The sequence below is a fragment of the Pterocles gutturalis genome, unplaced genomic scaffold, assembly GCF_000699245.1.
Source record: "Pterocles gutturalis isolate BGI_N339 unplaced genomic scaffold, ASM69924v1 scaffold23649, whole genome shotgun sequence".
Taxonomy (NCBI): domain Eukaryota; kingdom Metazoa; phylum Chordata; class Aves; order Pterocliformes; family Pteroclidae; genus Pterocles; species Pterocles gutturalis.
In genome coordinates, this window is record NW_010133852.1 from 32,219 (window position 1) to 47,765 (window position 15,547).

The 15,547-nt window shown below is 38.2% G+C and overlaps 1 protein-coding gene across 1 annotated transcript in view; it reads right to left on the minus strand.

Annotated features, from left to right (window-relative positions):
• Nucleotides 1-15,547, minus strand: part of FRMPD2 (FERM and PDZ domain containing 2) — a gene marked incomplete at its 3' end in the record, with an annotated part of 64,973 nt that overhangs the window by 21,232 nt on the left and 28,194 nt on the right. Inside the window, exons 17-29 of the mRNA XM_010081400.1 lie at nt 14,630-14,733; nt 13,505-13,603; nt 12,300-12,407; nt 12,057-12,173; nt 11,345-11,580; nt 10,705-10,809; nt 9,289-9,382; nt 8,712-8,797; nt 8,371-8,518; nt 7,093-7,307; nt 5,712-5,810; nt 4,024-4,388; nt 478-772 (exon numbers count right to left, since the gene is read on the minus strand). Of these exons, the coding sequence (XP_010079702.1) occupies nt 478-772; nt 4,024-4,388; nt 5,712-5,810; nt 7,093-7,307; nt 8,371-8,518; nt 8,712-8,797; nt 9,289-9,382; nt 10,705-10,809; nt 11,345-11,580; nt 12,057-12,173; nt 12,300-12,407; nt 13,505-13,603; nt 14,630-14,733 (2,071 nt within the window). The remainder of the gene's footprint in view (nt 1-477; nt 773-4,023; nt 4,389-5,711; nt 5,811-7,092; nt 7,308-8,370; nt 8,519-8,711; nt 8,798-9,288; nt 9,383-10,704; nt 10,810-11,344; nt 11,581-12,056; nt 12,174-12,299; nt 12,408-13,504; nt 13,604-14,629; nt 14,734-15,547) is intronic.

The following is a 15,547-nucleotide window of genomic DNA, read 5'->3' on the forward strand; positions in this document are numbered from 1 at the left end:
TCAGCATTTGGCAGGACTGAGCCCTATATTTTGAACAGTAATTAGCACAAGGATCATATTTTCTTATCAGGACATTACAGTGGTATCACTGTAACAATGTGATTTTCCACATGCGTTTAAAACACAACAGAAAAAAAAAAAAACAAGTAGCTGACTCCAAATTATTTTAGAGGCTACTAGATGGCTCTTAGGCCTTTGTACATTGGAAGTAATACTGCAGAATACTGGAAAGTTGAAGAAATAGTAAGTTGGCAAGAGCAAGGAGATGGCCTTAAGGCAAATAGGAAAGAATTCTGGAGAGCTGGGCATAGAGGAAGGTCTGTTTTGCTTGAAGATTGTGGACATTCAGAGAAGTAAAAAAAAAGTAATGCAGAAGTAGCATAGATAATGAGTTAAAATTAATGTTTAAGAATGTTAAAGTTGTTTCTTTTCCCTTATCATATTCAGTCTGTTAATAATCTGGTGCCTATCACATACCTTAGTGCGATCTTCCTTTTCATCTTTCTCTTCCTCTAGTTCATCCAAGTCTTCCCATTCATTGTCACTGTCATGTGTCTCTCTAGCAGACGGGGATGATGAGGAAGGACGACAAACACGTGATTGTGGGGTTGCCATGGTTGTGGAGCCTGTCTCAGAGCTTCGTCCCCGTGAAAGTGAGGTCACTGATGTTGAGCTGACAGTGAGATACTCTTCATCAATAGGGGTTAGAGAGAGAGTTTCAGGCATACATTTTGTGTTCGATAGGTCATCATCACTCTTATTAAATATGTGGCTGGAAAATAAAAAGATTGCAGTGCTGGGGTTTTCTTCCATATGCTTTATTAGATGGCCACTGAGAAGTTTACTGCTTATACACTAGCTTATTCTAATTTTTACTGAAGCACTAGTTATTGCATTAAATTGCTGTCTGGGTCCTCCAGTGTTACTATAAAAATAAATAAGTAATCAATATTTTTTGGAGCTAGTTAAAAGATTAAAAAGCTTTCAGAATTTGAAAACAGCCTTTGCAAAATCTTGCACTCTTTTTTAACGCATTAATTAGTACTTTGGTTGCTTCTTGAAAAGAATAATTGGACAATTCCTAGACCATTAGTTATTTCATCAATGATAAACAGCTTAATTGATTTGTCTGGTAAGTGGTATGCACGTTACAATATTACTACAATTTTCATATTGCATTTTTCTTGAAAAAGCAATGCCAGCCACATTCCTGGCTCCTACAGGTCTTTCCTTGTTAACTAGAGCACAGACCAGAAACATGAAATATAAAATGTTCCTGCCTCTCCATAAAAAAACACAAGTCCTGACTTCTCTTTGTAAGCCTGCTTTTATTCTTATGCTTGCCTTGAAGCTTAAGAGTTGCCCTACGGAAATCAATGCATTTGTTCAATTACTTGTATTAAAATTATTATTGATTTTGTATTGGAGACACAGTATTCAGCACTTTTAATGTTCAGCCCCAGACTGTAATCGTATGCGTTGTGTTTAGTGTTGTTTTGGCTATTGACATTAATTAACTCTAATAGACTACTATAGCATTGTCTCCTATTAAATTTACCATTAAAGGTAACAGAAATGCTTGAAACACTTTTTTTTTAAAGTGTGTGTTTTCTTCGTATCAATCTTTACTGAAATACTGTTAAACCTCATTCATCTTAAAAACACTTAAAATAGCATAGCTTTTATTAATGCTTCACATTAATAGCAAAGATGCCATGTCATTTCATACATAACAGTCACCTAGGATCTTTTGCTCTCTGACAGAACTGAACTGCGCCTGCCATCTCCCAAGCAAACACATACAACTAAAAGGAACACAAATTGTGTGTCTTCTATGAAATCATAAAAGATCCCCAGTGTTAAGCTCTCATTTCAAAAGTTGTCTACAGTTAGAAGGCAAAAATAAAGAAAAGTAGCAAAACAGGCATTTTGGCTGATTATGGCTAGTAGCCTCTGGTGGTATTTTTGAAATACTGATGGAAATAAGGAAAACTTGTGGGCTCACGCTGTATGCCCTCAGTGAGGAAAGCAATCTAGTCTATTAGCTTATATCTGTGCAGGGAGGAAATGAAAAGGTGGCCATCTTCAGTAATACAGCAAAGCTGAGAATGAACCTGACAGTTTGTGCTTCTATAGCTGGAAAACAGATACTTACAATACCATGGAAGAAGACTGGGATAAAAATAAATGTTTAAGGATAACAGCAAATGCAGTTTTCTCCTTTCTTTTGGAAATGGGAAAGAAAAGAGTAAGTTCAATGGATGTTGGTCAATGTAGGTGTCATAAAAGCTGTCACACAAGCTGTCACATGTTAGTGGAGTGCTGACTGACCTTGAAAGGGTATGAAAGGTGTTTGGCAGAGCTACACAAGCTCAAGGCAATGAGCCAGTAGTGGGTTAATCATAGAACAGCTTCTAGCCCATCTCCACATCACCATGGGAAATGACATGAGTCTTGGTCCTGCAGGCCCATACACGAGCTCCACTGATGTGCTTGACCTCCTTCTAGAGTCTCATGACCCCTACACCTGGACTTCACAGGGGAGAACTATGGGCTAAAGTTTTTCAAAGCAGCTTTTTCAAAGATTCTTATTGGTGGCAATGAGAAGAGTGAAAGGAATTTTCCATGTGAAACCCTGAGCAAGGAACTTTTAAAATTCATATAGTAAGATTTCTATATTTGCATGAAAAGTTTTGAGCAATCTGAAGAAAATAAATTTCTTAATTAATCAGAAGGAATTTGTTCATTATGCCTGTGTCCTTCTGTTTTTTTTTTTTTTTTTTTTTAATAAGTTCTAGCTGGAAGGATCAATTAAACTGAGGTTATGTTTAAAACAGTGTTTAAAATGCATGTTGTCTTAAACTGCTCTGGCTGTCTTTGAAAATGCAAAAGCTGAAACTAAATGATGCTAAGAATGTCCCAACAAAAACATTTATTTCAGAACTTCCTTTTTGGGAAGAATCCAAAACTTTTCTTGGAATCAATATTTTCCCAAAAGAACCCTAGTTTTGTTGCAACTATATCTCTTGTCAAATATGTTTGCCACAGACATATTTCTGCTGGTTTCATTCTTAGCAGCAGAGAAGCATATATGTAAGCAGAAGCTTCTCTCGAGAGAAGAGCTAAAAGTATGAATTACTGTTATGGTCCCACCTGACTTGCAGTCAGCTAGTGTTATAACTCCACAGAGACTGGAATCTGACTGACTGGTTCTGTGCTTGATGAATGTCAAGATTAACAAAAGGATTTCAAGTGACCATGTGGAGAAACAGAAGTTAGTTTCTAGGTAAAGTTACTAAAGCTGTTAAGTTAAAGTTTTCTAGGAGACCTTTAACTTGTTTTTCTACCAATCCTTTCTGTTCTGAAAATTTATGTTCTTTTGCACTGGGAAAGATGATTAAAATTGAATGGATCGTCTTCTGTGTGCCAGTGTCTGGTATATCCAAAAGAATGTAAAAAGAGGCTGAGTCCATTTGTACTGTATTTTATTGTATAACTCCTCTGGCTCAGGGCTTCTATTGGCTTCTGAAGACTGGAAAATAACTTTATTTTTTCTCCTTGATCACAGTTTGTCTTCTGAGTTTTTTTTATTTTCTCTGAAAAAATTTGAAATTAAGAGGTCATACAACAAGAAAGAAAATTTTGGTGTCTATTTAAGTCAACTCTGAGAAAATTGAAATAATTAAGAGATCATATAATAGATAAGAAAGTCTTTGGTTCCTATTTAAGTCAACAAGACTGTTTCCACTGACTTCAAACTGCAGCCAGTTTCAGCTGAACAGCATAAATTTTTACAGTAGTGCAGCACTTCTCCAAATGTCTTGCAATGCATACTTATGCAAAATTTTAATAAAATGGGAGTAAATAGAGACAGCAGATAGTCAGAGTAAGATGGTAAAACAAGGTCTTTGGTAATCAGCAGCGATTAGAAGCAGAGAGCCCTGTCCTTAAACATAAGCAATTCACTTTCAAAATTCTAACTGCTGAAGGAAAGGCTGCAGAGCAGATTTCAGTTTTCCTTACCTTTTGGCCCATCCAAATTCACATGGTGAGTAGCAGTTCTGCTTCACTTCTTCCTCTAGGGAGTGGAAGACTTCAGAACTGGCAGCTTCTTGATGAAACTTACAAAGATGCTTATAGAAACTTTCCCTGGAAGTCACAAATTTCTGTACGAGCTTCTCTTGAACCTCAGCTTCCTGCTCGTCATAAATTGAGTTGTCTTCTTCAGGAGGCTCCCTGAAATCTGCTGCCACAGGAGAATCCAGACAGTCTTCGAGGTCTGGAGAGGTGCTGCTTCCATCACTGGTAGACTGATCCATATTATTTCCTACCTCTGTACTGCCTGGTGTTTCTGCCACAAACTCCTTTATTGGAGATGGTGCTGGAGTCTATCAAAATAACAGAAAGGTTAGTGTAACTCCTTTTTTATCTCCCATCTTCTTTCCTTTAAGAACAAAATAATTTAAAGAGGCAATATCGATAAGGCTCCAAATGTGAAAATATCAAATGATATCTGGAAGGGAGGGAAAAATAGAGGGAGTTACTCTATCTCTAAATAACTATTTTGTCTTTATCCTTATCTTTCACATTCTTCAGGAGTTCCAGCCAGGGTACTACTATGCAAGTTCACTTTTCACAATGAATTCTTTGCTAGAAGTGGTCCCTTTTTATTTATTTTCTTATCATGCCTCTACTTTGTGTCTATATTCTCTTTATTGTGTAGAAGTGGCTTCCAGATTTGACTCCTGTGTGACTGACCATAGAAATCACCCAAAGGCACATTGCAGGAGAGCAACAGGAGCCGGTTTGTTATCCGGAGATGGTCCTGACAGTAATTTCTGTCTGCCAATGGACAGCACTTGTAAATCCTGGTGGGATGGGAACCATGAGTGGCCTATTCTGCATGGAGCAAGAGTAATGAAAATGCATGTTCATTGTAAGAGTAGTTGTGTATGTGTCCCATGAGTTGTGTTCAAGAAGCAGGAATAATAATGCTAATTACACTGTTTTCTGTTTTAGTCTCTGCAGTCTCTACTGTCTGATTTTTTTCTTTTTTTTTTTTTCATCCCCCTTGCAGATTCTGCTAACTTTCAATAAGAAGCTGTGAATAACCAGTTGAAACCATTGTTTAATCTATTTAAGTTTAAGAGGTAGTCTGTAGAAAAGGTTTTCTGAAGAAAAGTTCTTTATTTTCCTCCCAATTTGGGGAATAATATAGCTACCTCAAGCCCATGAGTTATAATAGCTGCAGTTGAGAATATATGCAGTTTCTGGCTGAGGATCTAGTGGAGCATTTTTAGAAGCATCACTAGAAGATCTGCTTGGGTATGTGCTGTTTCAATCCAATGAAAGTACTGCAATTCAAAAGTTGTTGTACTGGGATAAACATATTTCACATTTGTCAGATTTCTATTATTTTGGTGCTAAGAAGAATGAGTTTGAAGCCAGGTGTCCTGGTTTCGGCTGGGACAGAGTTAACTTTTTCATAGTAGCTAGTAAGAGGCTATGTTTTGGAGCTGTGGTGAGAAGAAGGCTGATAACATACAGATGTTTATAGTTGTTGCTGAAACCAGGACGCCGGGAAGGGAATGAAATGCAATAGAGGGCCTTGGAGAAAATGGAAGTTTGCCTTGTGCAAGACTGGAGAGAAAAAGTATTAGTGTTCTTCCAGGTTTACAGAAGCAAGTTTACTGACAGAAGCCTTGCCTTACCAGTGCACTCTGCTCTATTTCTGGAAGAACACCTTTTGGTGGTCTGCAAAGTAGTAGTGTGACTTCTGGAGGAGCTCCTCTCAACAAGTGCAGGACATCCTAAGCAGGAAAAAGGAATTTTAGATTTCTTATAGAACACAGTCTACAGTACCTGTAATTTTACCAACTGGGATGGAGACAATTTTTATTGTGAATGCCAAATTCCTAGTATTTGTGCCCCTCAGCAATGTCTGGGGGACAAAATTCACCACTGTGTGATTGTCATTGAAGTGGACCATAGTTTTTATGTGAATGTGTATCTAAAGTCAAGTCAGTTCTTGTTCCACCAACAGACACATAGGTTAAATTAATTCTTTTTCTTTTCTTGAGAACAGTATTTTCAGACAAATTCATTCAAACTGCATGTGGCAGGGACACATCTTCAGCCAATTATACCAGCATAGCTCCACAGACTGCCATATTGACATAACCAAAGGGAGATTTTCTCACAGCCCCTCCTTGTCATAACATCTACTCAGTGGCATTTGGCTTTCAGCTCTAGAGGGAGATGAAATATTTACTCTAGAGAAAAAAAATGCTGTAGGCCAAAACACCATGTCTGCTCCTCTGCCCAAACTGAGTAAAAAGGCTGTATGTCAGAGAGCAAGACAGTGCTAGAAAAAGACAGACTCCAGGTCAGGGAGAAGAAAAAAAGATTACAATTACAGCACCCTCCCAGGTGTCTGGGGCTTACAGAGCCTTGTCTTTTGCCCTAGCTATTTAATGATAGGAATGACCTGTCAGTGGGAAGATGGCATGACTTTATAATTTCTCTTTGTTACCAATCTTATCTGTCCAATGCATATTCATATACAAAACTCAGGGGTGTTTCAGAAGGTGAAAAGATTATGATGAAAAAAATAACATCCATATGTAGTGCTTTGTTACCATTTAATTTCTTCATGTGAGTGTAGGATTTCTTATTGTAGGTAAAAAAAGTTATGCTGGGTTTACCTCACCTGGTACAGACTTGAATCTGGGGCATGATATTTAGCATGATGTTGCAACACATGAATGACCACAGGGAAAAATATTCCAATTATGCATAACAGTAACAAAGATTCCTACCAATTAACAATTGGTGTGTATCTAATGATAGACTGTGTGCATCAGTAGTAGAAAGTTATAGATTAAATAGTGGAATACATTTTATGGAAGAATTCTGTTAGAAAGAGAATTCTCCGTAAGAATTCTAGAAAATAATTCTGCATTAAAAAATAAGATTAATTATATGCAAATTCTGACCTCCTCTGGTGATAATTAAGTTTAAATGCAGTTTCATCTCATTGTCTTTATTAACTTGTCACCCATGTGGAGTCCCAGTGATAGTACTGCTTGGTACCTGATACAAGAGTCCTTGAATAGGTTTCCCATTCACAGCTAAAATGATGTCTCCAACTTCAATTTCACCATTCTCTTCAGCTGGCTGCCCTGGAAACAGCCTTTTGATCCTGACAATAGCTCCTCCAACGTGATCACAACCATCTCCTTCCATTTGCAGGACACTAAAGCCGAGGCCTCCAGAATTCTTTGTCAATTTGACTTCAAATGTATTATCTGTTCAAAGCAAGCATTGGAAAAATAGTAGGAGCTATGGCATACGTACACCTTAAAAAGCTGATGTAAATTAAACCCTCAGCAGACCTTTTCCCTGTGTGCTGCAGAGGTAGATGTATGGATACTATTGGCAAAAGAAGGATTTGGTGTTCCTTTAACTTATGTGAGCCCTTGAAATTGCACAGGCAGAATGGGAAGAACTGGATTCTGTTCTATTGTGTGTTCACAGACTATGCTATTTGGTACAAGCCCATAAAGGAAGAAGCCTTTTGTACCTACATAAAACGGTTCAAAGGCTATCCTTTTCTCACACTCTTCTGTAAGCACTGGGTAGATTTTACTATTCTGTAGCTGCCTGATGTTAGTTTGGGTCCTGCACTAACCTGCATAAGCTAGAATTAGAGCTACTGCTTTTTCCGACAAGAACAAGAGACAAGCCCTTTCCCAAATACCATACTTGCAGCTGAACACTACTGTGCTAGGGACAATGTAGAGGAGTAACTGCCCCATGGGCAAGTATGGTTCAGACTTAGTGTTTATGATACAGCCTTACAGTAAAAGATACAACATTTATTTGTTGGCTAAATTCACTGCAAGTGATCTCTGAATCTTCTGCTTTTAAAAAATGAAGTGATAGCAGCCTCCATTCCTGGCCCTGGGGCAGCAGTTCACCCTAGCTTCATCATGGACACAGCATCAGCAGTTGTGCTGGCGGTGCTCTTTTGGGGTAACAGACTGGCAACATCAACACAGCTGCTTCCTGCATGAGAGTGCTGCAGAGTACAGACAGGGACATCCCCTGCCAGCCCCATCTCATGAAGACTGAGAGATACAGTATTTATGCCTAGGATAAATTCAGCTACATCTAACAACTGTAACACTAAGTATATCAGAAATATTTTATTTAGAACTGATTTTTATAATGCTATTAATATTGCACATTATATTTTTATTCAGTATGCAGTTTTCCTTCCAACCCACAGAAACTTCATGGAATTATTTTCACTCATTCCTTTCTTGCATGTTGCAAGAAGTCACCCTGAGTTCCTTTTTCATTGCTCACCATCTGTCAAAAAGCAGTAGTCCTTGGTACCATCTGTGAAGGATGTTGACACAGAAACAACTGCACATTGGTCCTCCTTTCGGTCATTAGCAGTCAGGCATGGCTCTGCCAATTGGTAGTTTCCCCTTTCTAGAACCAGCTTGGCAATCTAAAACAATGATGAACAGGTTCCAGTTACACAGCACACAGTGAGCCCTAAGTCTTGTTACTTTTCTTTTTAGGAGAATGGGGTTGGATGAGATAGGGGGATAGTTTCTTTTGACCCAGCTTTGCAACTGTGGTTCGTACTAAGTGCAGTTTATTGTACTGGGCATCTTATTGAGCTCTGCTGTTGTACAAACCTGGCCAGATTTCTTAAGGTGTTCCACTGCCTGTTTGTGGGTGATGCCACAGAGGCTGATGCCATCTACTTCCAGCAGACGATCACCTGAAGCAAAAGAAAACAAACAAACAAACAAGGGTCAAGTTGCTTTGATGTTCAATGGGTGTAAACTTTGAGGCTACCCATGTTGCAATAGATTTTCATGCATACATGTATAGAATTATGTTGCTTTGTATGAAAGTAATACTGCTTCTTGTACAGCATTCTATAACTAGAACTTAAAACGTACCAGGAGATTCTGTAAGTAAACGCAGTGATAGTATCTGGTTATCCCAGCAACACTGAAAGTAGATGTCAGAGTCACTAGCCAGGTGTGCAGCTACTGACAGTTACTGTACAATGTTGGTATGAGTCTCCTGGTTTTTCAGTGGGATATCTACATGTAGTACAGGGACAGGCTGAGGAATGATGGACTGCATATTAAGTTTCACAATTGTATGCCCTCCAATCCCAAATGTGTTTCATTGTCCCTGTGGCAAGCATTCCACACTAACATTGAGTTCTGCAGCCCAGAGTTTTATTGTTGGAGATGTTACCTATCTTTATTCTTCCGTCCTTATCTGCTGGTCCCCTGGGAATAATTGACTTCACATATATCCCACCATGACGCACACTAGTGTTAATTCCACCCTGCAAAACATATGTCCACAGATTAGAGAGGAGTCTTCACATGTTCTTCCTGTGGTAAAAATCAAAGCAACTTACACATGGATTGCAAAGCAACTGCTTCAGGAATTAATTTTTTTTTTTTTAATATAGGAAAAAAAGGAAATAGGATGTTACTCCAAAGTCCCATCTAGTTGTAATAGACCTCCCTAGGTAGTAATCTTGTTTTATTTTCTCAGGAAAATGCAATGCATTTCTATGTGGCTATATAAAAACATTTACTAAATGTTCACAATTTTTTCCCTATGCTAACATAAAGATGGGGTTGCATCATTCAGTCAGTCTCTAGCTCAGCTTCCAAACTATGAAATATCCATTCAGCAATTATTAACCTTTCACACAATATATAAAGCATGGATCTGAACTTGTGCAGCCACTTGAGAGCCTGCAGCTCAGAGGAATTCCAAATTAACCTAAGAATCATGTTCTGTCCATCTACATCCCCTGGCCAAATTCAGATGAAAAAGCAGCCCTCAATTTCTTCTGCAGGCAATTAAATGTCTGTTGCTTCCCACTCCATTTTCAGCAAGGACTGTAAAGACATCTCAACCTGGATGGGTAAATTCAACTTTGATAGCCAGGACAAGGAATTATTATTCAAATGCAGCAGATAGTTTTCACTGCTGCCTTCTCTGGTCCTCTAAATAGAGGGAGAAATGATTTACTTATATTAGGAAATAAAATTCACAATAAGCAGCATGGTATATCTTGAATCCACGCAGCTAAACTTTCAGCCCCCCAGCATGGGATGGCTTCTGTTTTACTGCTTGTTGAGGCACAGACCAAAGCCATACTGGGGCTGTCAACAATTAAACAGTGCCTGTGGGCCACTGCTTGAGCCTATGCCATGGTCCCGCATAATCTACTTGTACAGACACAGCCTTTGAATTCCAGGAGCAGCAAAACCAGTCACAACTTGGAGAATTCTTTGCATCGCTGCATTTTCTAGAGGCTCTGTCTATATCCTTCCCTGACCAAACTCCACTTTCAGTGGTAGGTCTAGTTCTCAAATTGAGTATGGATGAAAAGGGCTTTTACTGCCACATGCTTTATGCCAGCACACTTCTTTCACAGATTCTGCAGGCAAGAACGAGGGAATGAGCAGAGCCAGTACTTTGTGCTTTCTCTGTCAATCAATCAGACACTTAGGTTTGAAAAGTACCAGCCTAACAGTTTTTGTTATTAGTCTATTTTGCATCTTTGTTCCACATAATACACTTCACTATGTGTTTCTTGGTCATGTAACAGTTTGACAGACACACTAAAAGATTAACAGTAACACTTGCAGTCACACTGATTCCAAAAGTCCCGTCTTCTTTAACAAGCTCCACAGTATAGATTTCCTTCGAGTTGGTTTCAGAGGGAGATGGTAAGTGAGAAGAATCAGTTTCCTGTCTCAAAAATATAAACACTAATTAGACTACAGAACCTCAATAAAAAGGGGGGGGAAAGGAAGAAAAAAAAGGAAGACAGAGTTTCCAGAAGATATAAAGGGTTTGATCCTGCTGTCACTGTAAGCCTGGACATGATTTCAAGCTTACACTAATGTTACTGAAAATATGGTCTAAGTGTGCATAAAATGAATACAGAGAGGCTACTAGGCATAAAATGTTTCTGTTCTGTGTCTGGTTGAAAACCTAAGAGATTGAAAGAAAATAACTAGAATTTCGTACTTCTACTGGAAATGGGAGGAGAATTTTTAGAAACATTTTGTGGAACTGCTTCCTCATTTTTTCATGTATTCTAGACATGTCTATTATTTTGACATTTACAATGTAATTTAACAAGCAATATCTTCCAAAGTTTTCTTTCTTCTTTCCTAATTTTTTAAATTTCTTGGTTACTTTTAATTCTTAATATAGCTGGCATGTTGTTAAGACATGTGCTGGGTGTAATATTACTGAACAGCATCAAAATCTCAGTTACCTCCACATTCAGGCTATCAGCTGAAGGAACTGGAATGCTAGGGCCCAGTTTTGGTGCTAAGCTCCAGGAAAGAGCCTTCTCAAGTTCATCTATATTTATGTCCTGTTCTTTAGGGAGAGCTGTATGACAGTCTTGAATCTTTTTTCTCCCACTGTCTACACAAGACATCTCAGATCCACTAGTGCTGTTTCCTCTTGATAGATTCTTTTCTTCATTTAATCCTTCTTCATACATGTCTGTAAAGCCATACCAAAATAAAACATTGCTCAATGCAAAAAGTAAGTAAACTTGAAGGCAATTGTTATTGTACCTCAACAGAGGAAGTCAAAATAACTTCCTACATTAACTGGTTGTGGAATCAGATCTATAAAATGAGTCAGTCATGGTAAAATGGAGCTCTGCTATTGTAAGTGTGGAGAAATTGTATTTGCTTCATCACTGCAGAGGACTATGACTCTCTATCTGATAAAGAAATGCCAAAACTCCTTTGTTATTCATCAGTGCAGCACATGACAGATTTTTTCACACTGACTGTAGGACAGAGATCACATGCTACCTACTAGAAGTTGACTATTTTCACTGCTAGCCTATGGTTATTATAACTGGCTCTGAGTAGCATGAAAATACTACTATATCCCAGTGCCTAATAAATACCTATGCCCTGAGTTAAATATTATCATTCCATAGCCAGCAAAGGCATTTGCCTTTATACCTTTGGGTTGAGAGATGATGAGCTCCACTTCATCGGGAGAATTCTGTATGATTTTAACTGCAGTATTAAATGAAATGCCCTCAAGACTAATATTATTCACAGAGATGAGTCGTCCTCCTTATAAAAAAAAAAAAAAAGGATAAAAACAAGACAAAGCATATCTAAGTAAGGAAGTAAATCCAGAGTAGCTAACTTTAAACCATCAAAGTATTTTAATTCTTATTAAAAAGTAAGAACAATGACCTGGTTTGATATTTCCAGCTCTGTCTGCAGGTCCCCCAGGGATAATTGAAGCGATAAAGATACCAAGGTCTAATTTTCCTACATTTTCTCCTCCAATAATTACAAAACCTGCAAAAATGAGATAGCATGAGAATGCAGAGACACTGGCAGTATCAGAAAAGATGAACCTTAGGAGCACAAAAGGCTCTTACTCCAGTGGCGTAAGTTTTATACATAGTCTGGAGAATGGGGAGCTCTGATTTACATGGCATCAAGGTCTTGATTTGGGAGAGCTTTAAACTCATGTTATAATTAAAGTGTGCTAGTGACTTTGGTGGCTATTTAGATATAATTTCTCAATAAGAATACTTTCCTGGCCTTGGCCTTTTAAAGATTCCAACTACTTTCTTACAAGAGTCAGAAACTATGTGGACCTTAGTATTTAACACATGCTGGAGGAAAACGGTATAAAAGCTCATTAGATAAATTCAAACATTGTTCTACATCATGTCGCCTATAGACCTTGAAGTGGGCCATGTAAACTTCTAATGGATATGTAAGAGATATCTAAGAAAATTAAATCTGTTGTCAAGTAGTTCAATTTCACCTGCCTATATTCTTCTCACTGGTAGAATAGTTGGGTTTGGGATCAGGATATTCCATATGGACCTGCACCATTTATAAATTTGATGTTTAATTGTATTAATGGTCAGCTGTGAAATCTTATGGTCCTCTGAACTGATCCACAAGAACAGGATACAGTGTGGCAGTGTATAACAAAAATGTTATCCAAATAAGAATCCAAAAGTCAGGAAACATTCATGTTAAGCTTATGTACACATTTTGCACCCCCACAAGCAATGCCTAAAAGCTGTGCAGAACATCATCTCCCCCTGTGTAAGGTTCAAGATAATAAATCACTGTGCATGTATTTCAGATACAAAACTAGACCCTTCTTCCTTTCATTGTATTCTTAGCACTTGGTTCCCTTAACCTCTGTGGCCTTAGTTAATCCTCTGAAAAAATTGTGGTCTTGATTTATGTGCTTAGTCCTTTTCAGTCTTGGAAATTCTAAGTCCTTCACAAAGATTGGTAATCTTATTCTATAAGAAGAATAAATGAAGTGAAGGTTACAACCTTGCTCAGCTTGAGTCAGCAAGTATCAGTGTTAGCACAAGGATCTGACAATCCCAGGACTAAACATAACAGACATCTTCCACACTTACCAAATCCATTCTTAGGGTCACGTTTTAAGCTGACACAAATGATTTCTCTTTCTAGACCGCTTAGCAAAACTTCCTTTTGGATGGCTGGTGATCCAGGTGCTGCAGAAACAAAACAGCTAGAATAAATGCAGATTAATGCAGGGAGACAGTAGATTTATATAGTATGCAAAACTGGGACTTCAAAAATTAAAAAGATATTTTGTCCTTGTTTTCAACATTACCATTACTTCTGAATCAATATAATTCAGGAAAGAATCTCAAACAAGTGTTTGGAAATTTGCATTCTTTAGAAAAGTATATGTACTTTTCTGCGTAGCTGTGTAAACTCTTCCTGTAATGTTTCTTTCTGGGACAGTATGCATTTATCCATAACTTTTTTATTAAGATTAGGATATCTAAAAAGTCAGGCATGTAGTGCCCACTGAACATGACGGTGATTTGGACACAAAACCTCCTATGGGTTCCTCTGGAAACTCTAGCCTTCGGTGCTGTGGGCCCTTTTGGCTCTGTAGGTGCAATCCAGTCAGCACTGATTGTGATGGTGACTTTTATAGTGTTAACACTACTTAACATTGTGCAATTGCCACAATGTGATAAAGTACGGTTCTAATTTTAAATTGGACTAATCAAATAATCTCATAGCTTTGTATTCCATAGATCTCTTGCTGTGTGCATGCACTATGGCTTCTGTTAGAAAATTAGGTGTCCAGTTCTTATTCCAGTTAGAGTCATGCAAATACAAGAACAGAGGAAGCACCTGGAGCCTATGTTGTCTCATGCATTTTTTTATTTAGTTGTAGATCTCAATTGCAAAACAAATGATGACTTCTGAGCATAAGGATATTGCCCAGTATGAGAGTCCTGAGTGTAGTGAACTACATCTCTGAAGAACACTAGGCACCACTGATAGAATAATTTTATCGTGAAGTTCTTACACTGATCTTGATGGAAAACGGGAGTGAAAGGGAAGAACACAGCTTGTCCTGCTAAACTCTGGGTTAATTCCCAGGGCTAGAAGTGCAAAAGGTTATTTTTTAATCTGTAAGTAGAATATATTTTGGACTACTGCAATTGAAACAATAAATATGGAAGAGTACTGTCTCTCTTTGTGATTATTATACTCACCACTGATTGTGTTCTGAGTTGAATGGATAGAGAGGTAGTCATAACTCCTTTGCTTTCCATTCAAATTGATGTGCATTTCTGACTGGGACAGACCTGATGTGGATCTGCATGGCAAGAAAGGAAGACTGCATTACAATAAGAAATCAGCAATAGTATTTCTCACTTCATTGTCGTTAGTCTGTCAGAGCCAAGTTGGGAATGCAGATGTTTATAGCCTCTCAATGAGTATTCTGATTTCTGAGCCACATTTCATTGTAGGGGAGAGGTAGTTTATCCTTGCCAGCATTTGCTTCCAAATAACAGCTGCCATTAGACCACTTACATCACAACTGATTTCCCCCCCCCTGGTGTTTTCCTCTGAGCTGAGTGCAGGCATCAGGAAAACACAGTGTAGCTTCAGCATGACTCATTTAGTCCTGCTGTCCATTTAGACAAAACCACATGTGAAAGTTTTCCTGGTAGTACATGTTTTTCGTGGCTCTATTCTAACTCTTAGTATTTGAAAAGCCACTAGAATTCATCAGAGGCCTTGTGACTGTGTAGCTATAGTAATCACCTACACTGGTGAATGTACCAATGCAAATGGAAAGGGAGAAGATCTTATACTGTTCTCTGTGATTGGCACATTTAGACATGGAGGAATCAATGAGTTAAGACCTGCTCAAAACCAGCTTCCACTACGCATTCAGTTCGCATACTGCCATTTCCACAGAAGATAAACAGACATTAAAGATTTTAATTTTATTCTCCCTTATTTTTATTATTCTCCATAACCCAATAAGTGGTTCATTTCTGAGTTTGATACAAATATAAATGTCACTCTTTTTCAAGTTCCTATCTATTAGACTGTTAGCTTCCTGCCTGTGTTTGCATTACTGCCAGCACCATCAGCCCCAGGCCTGATGAGGCCTTTTGCTG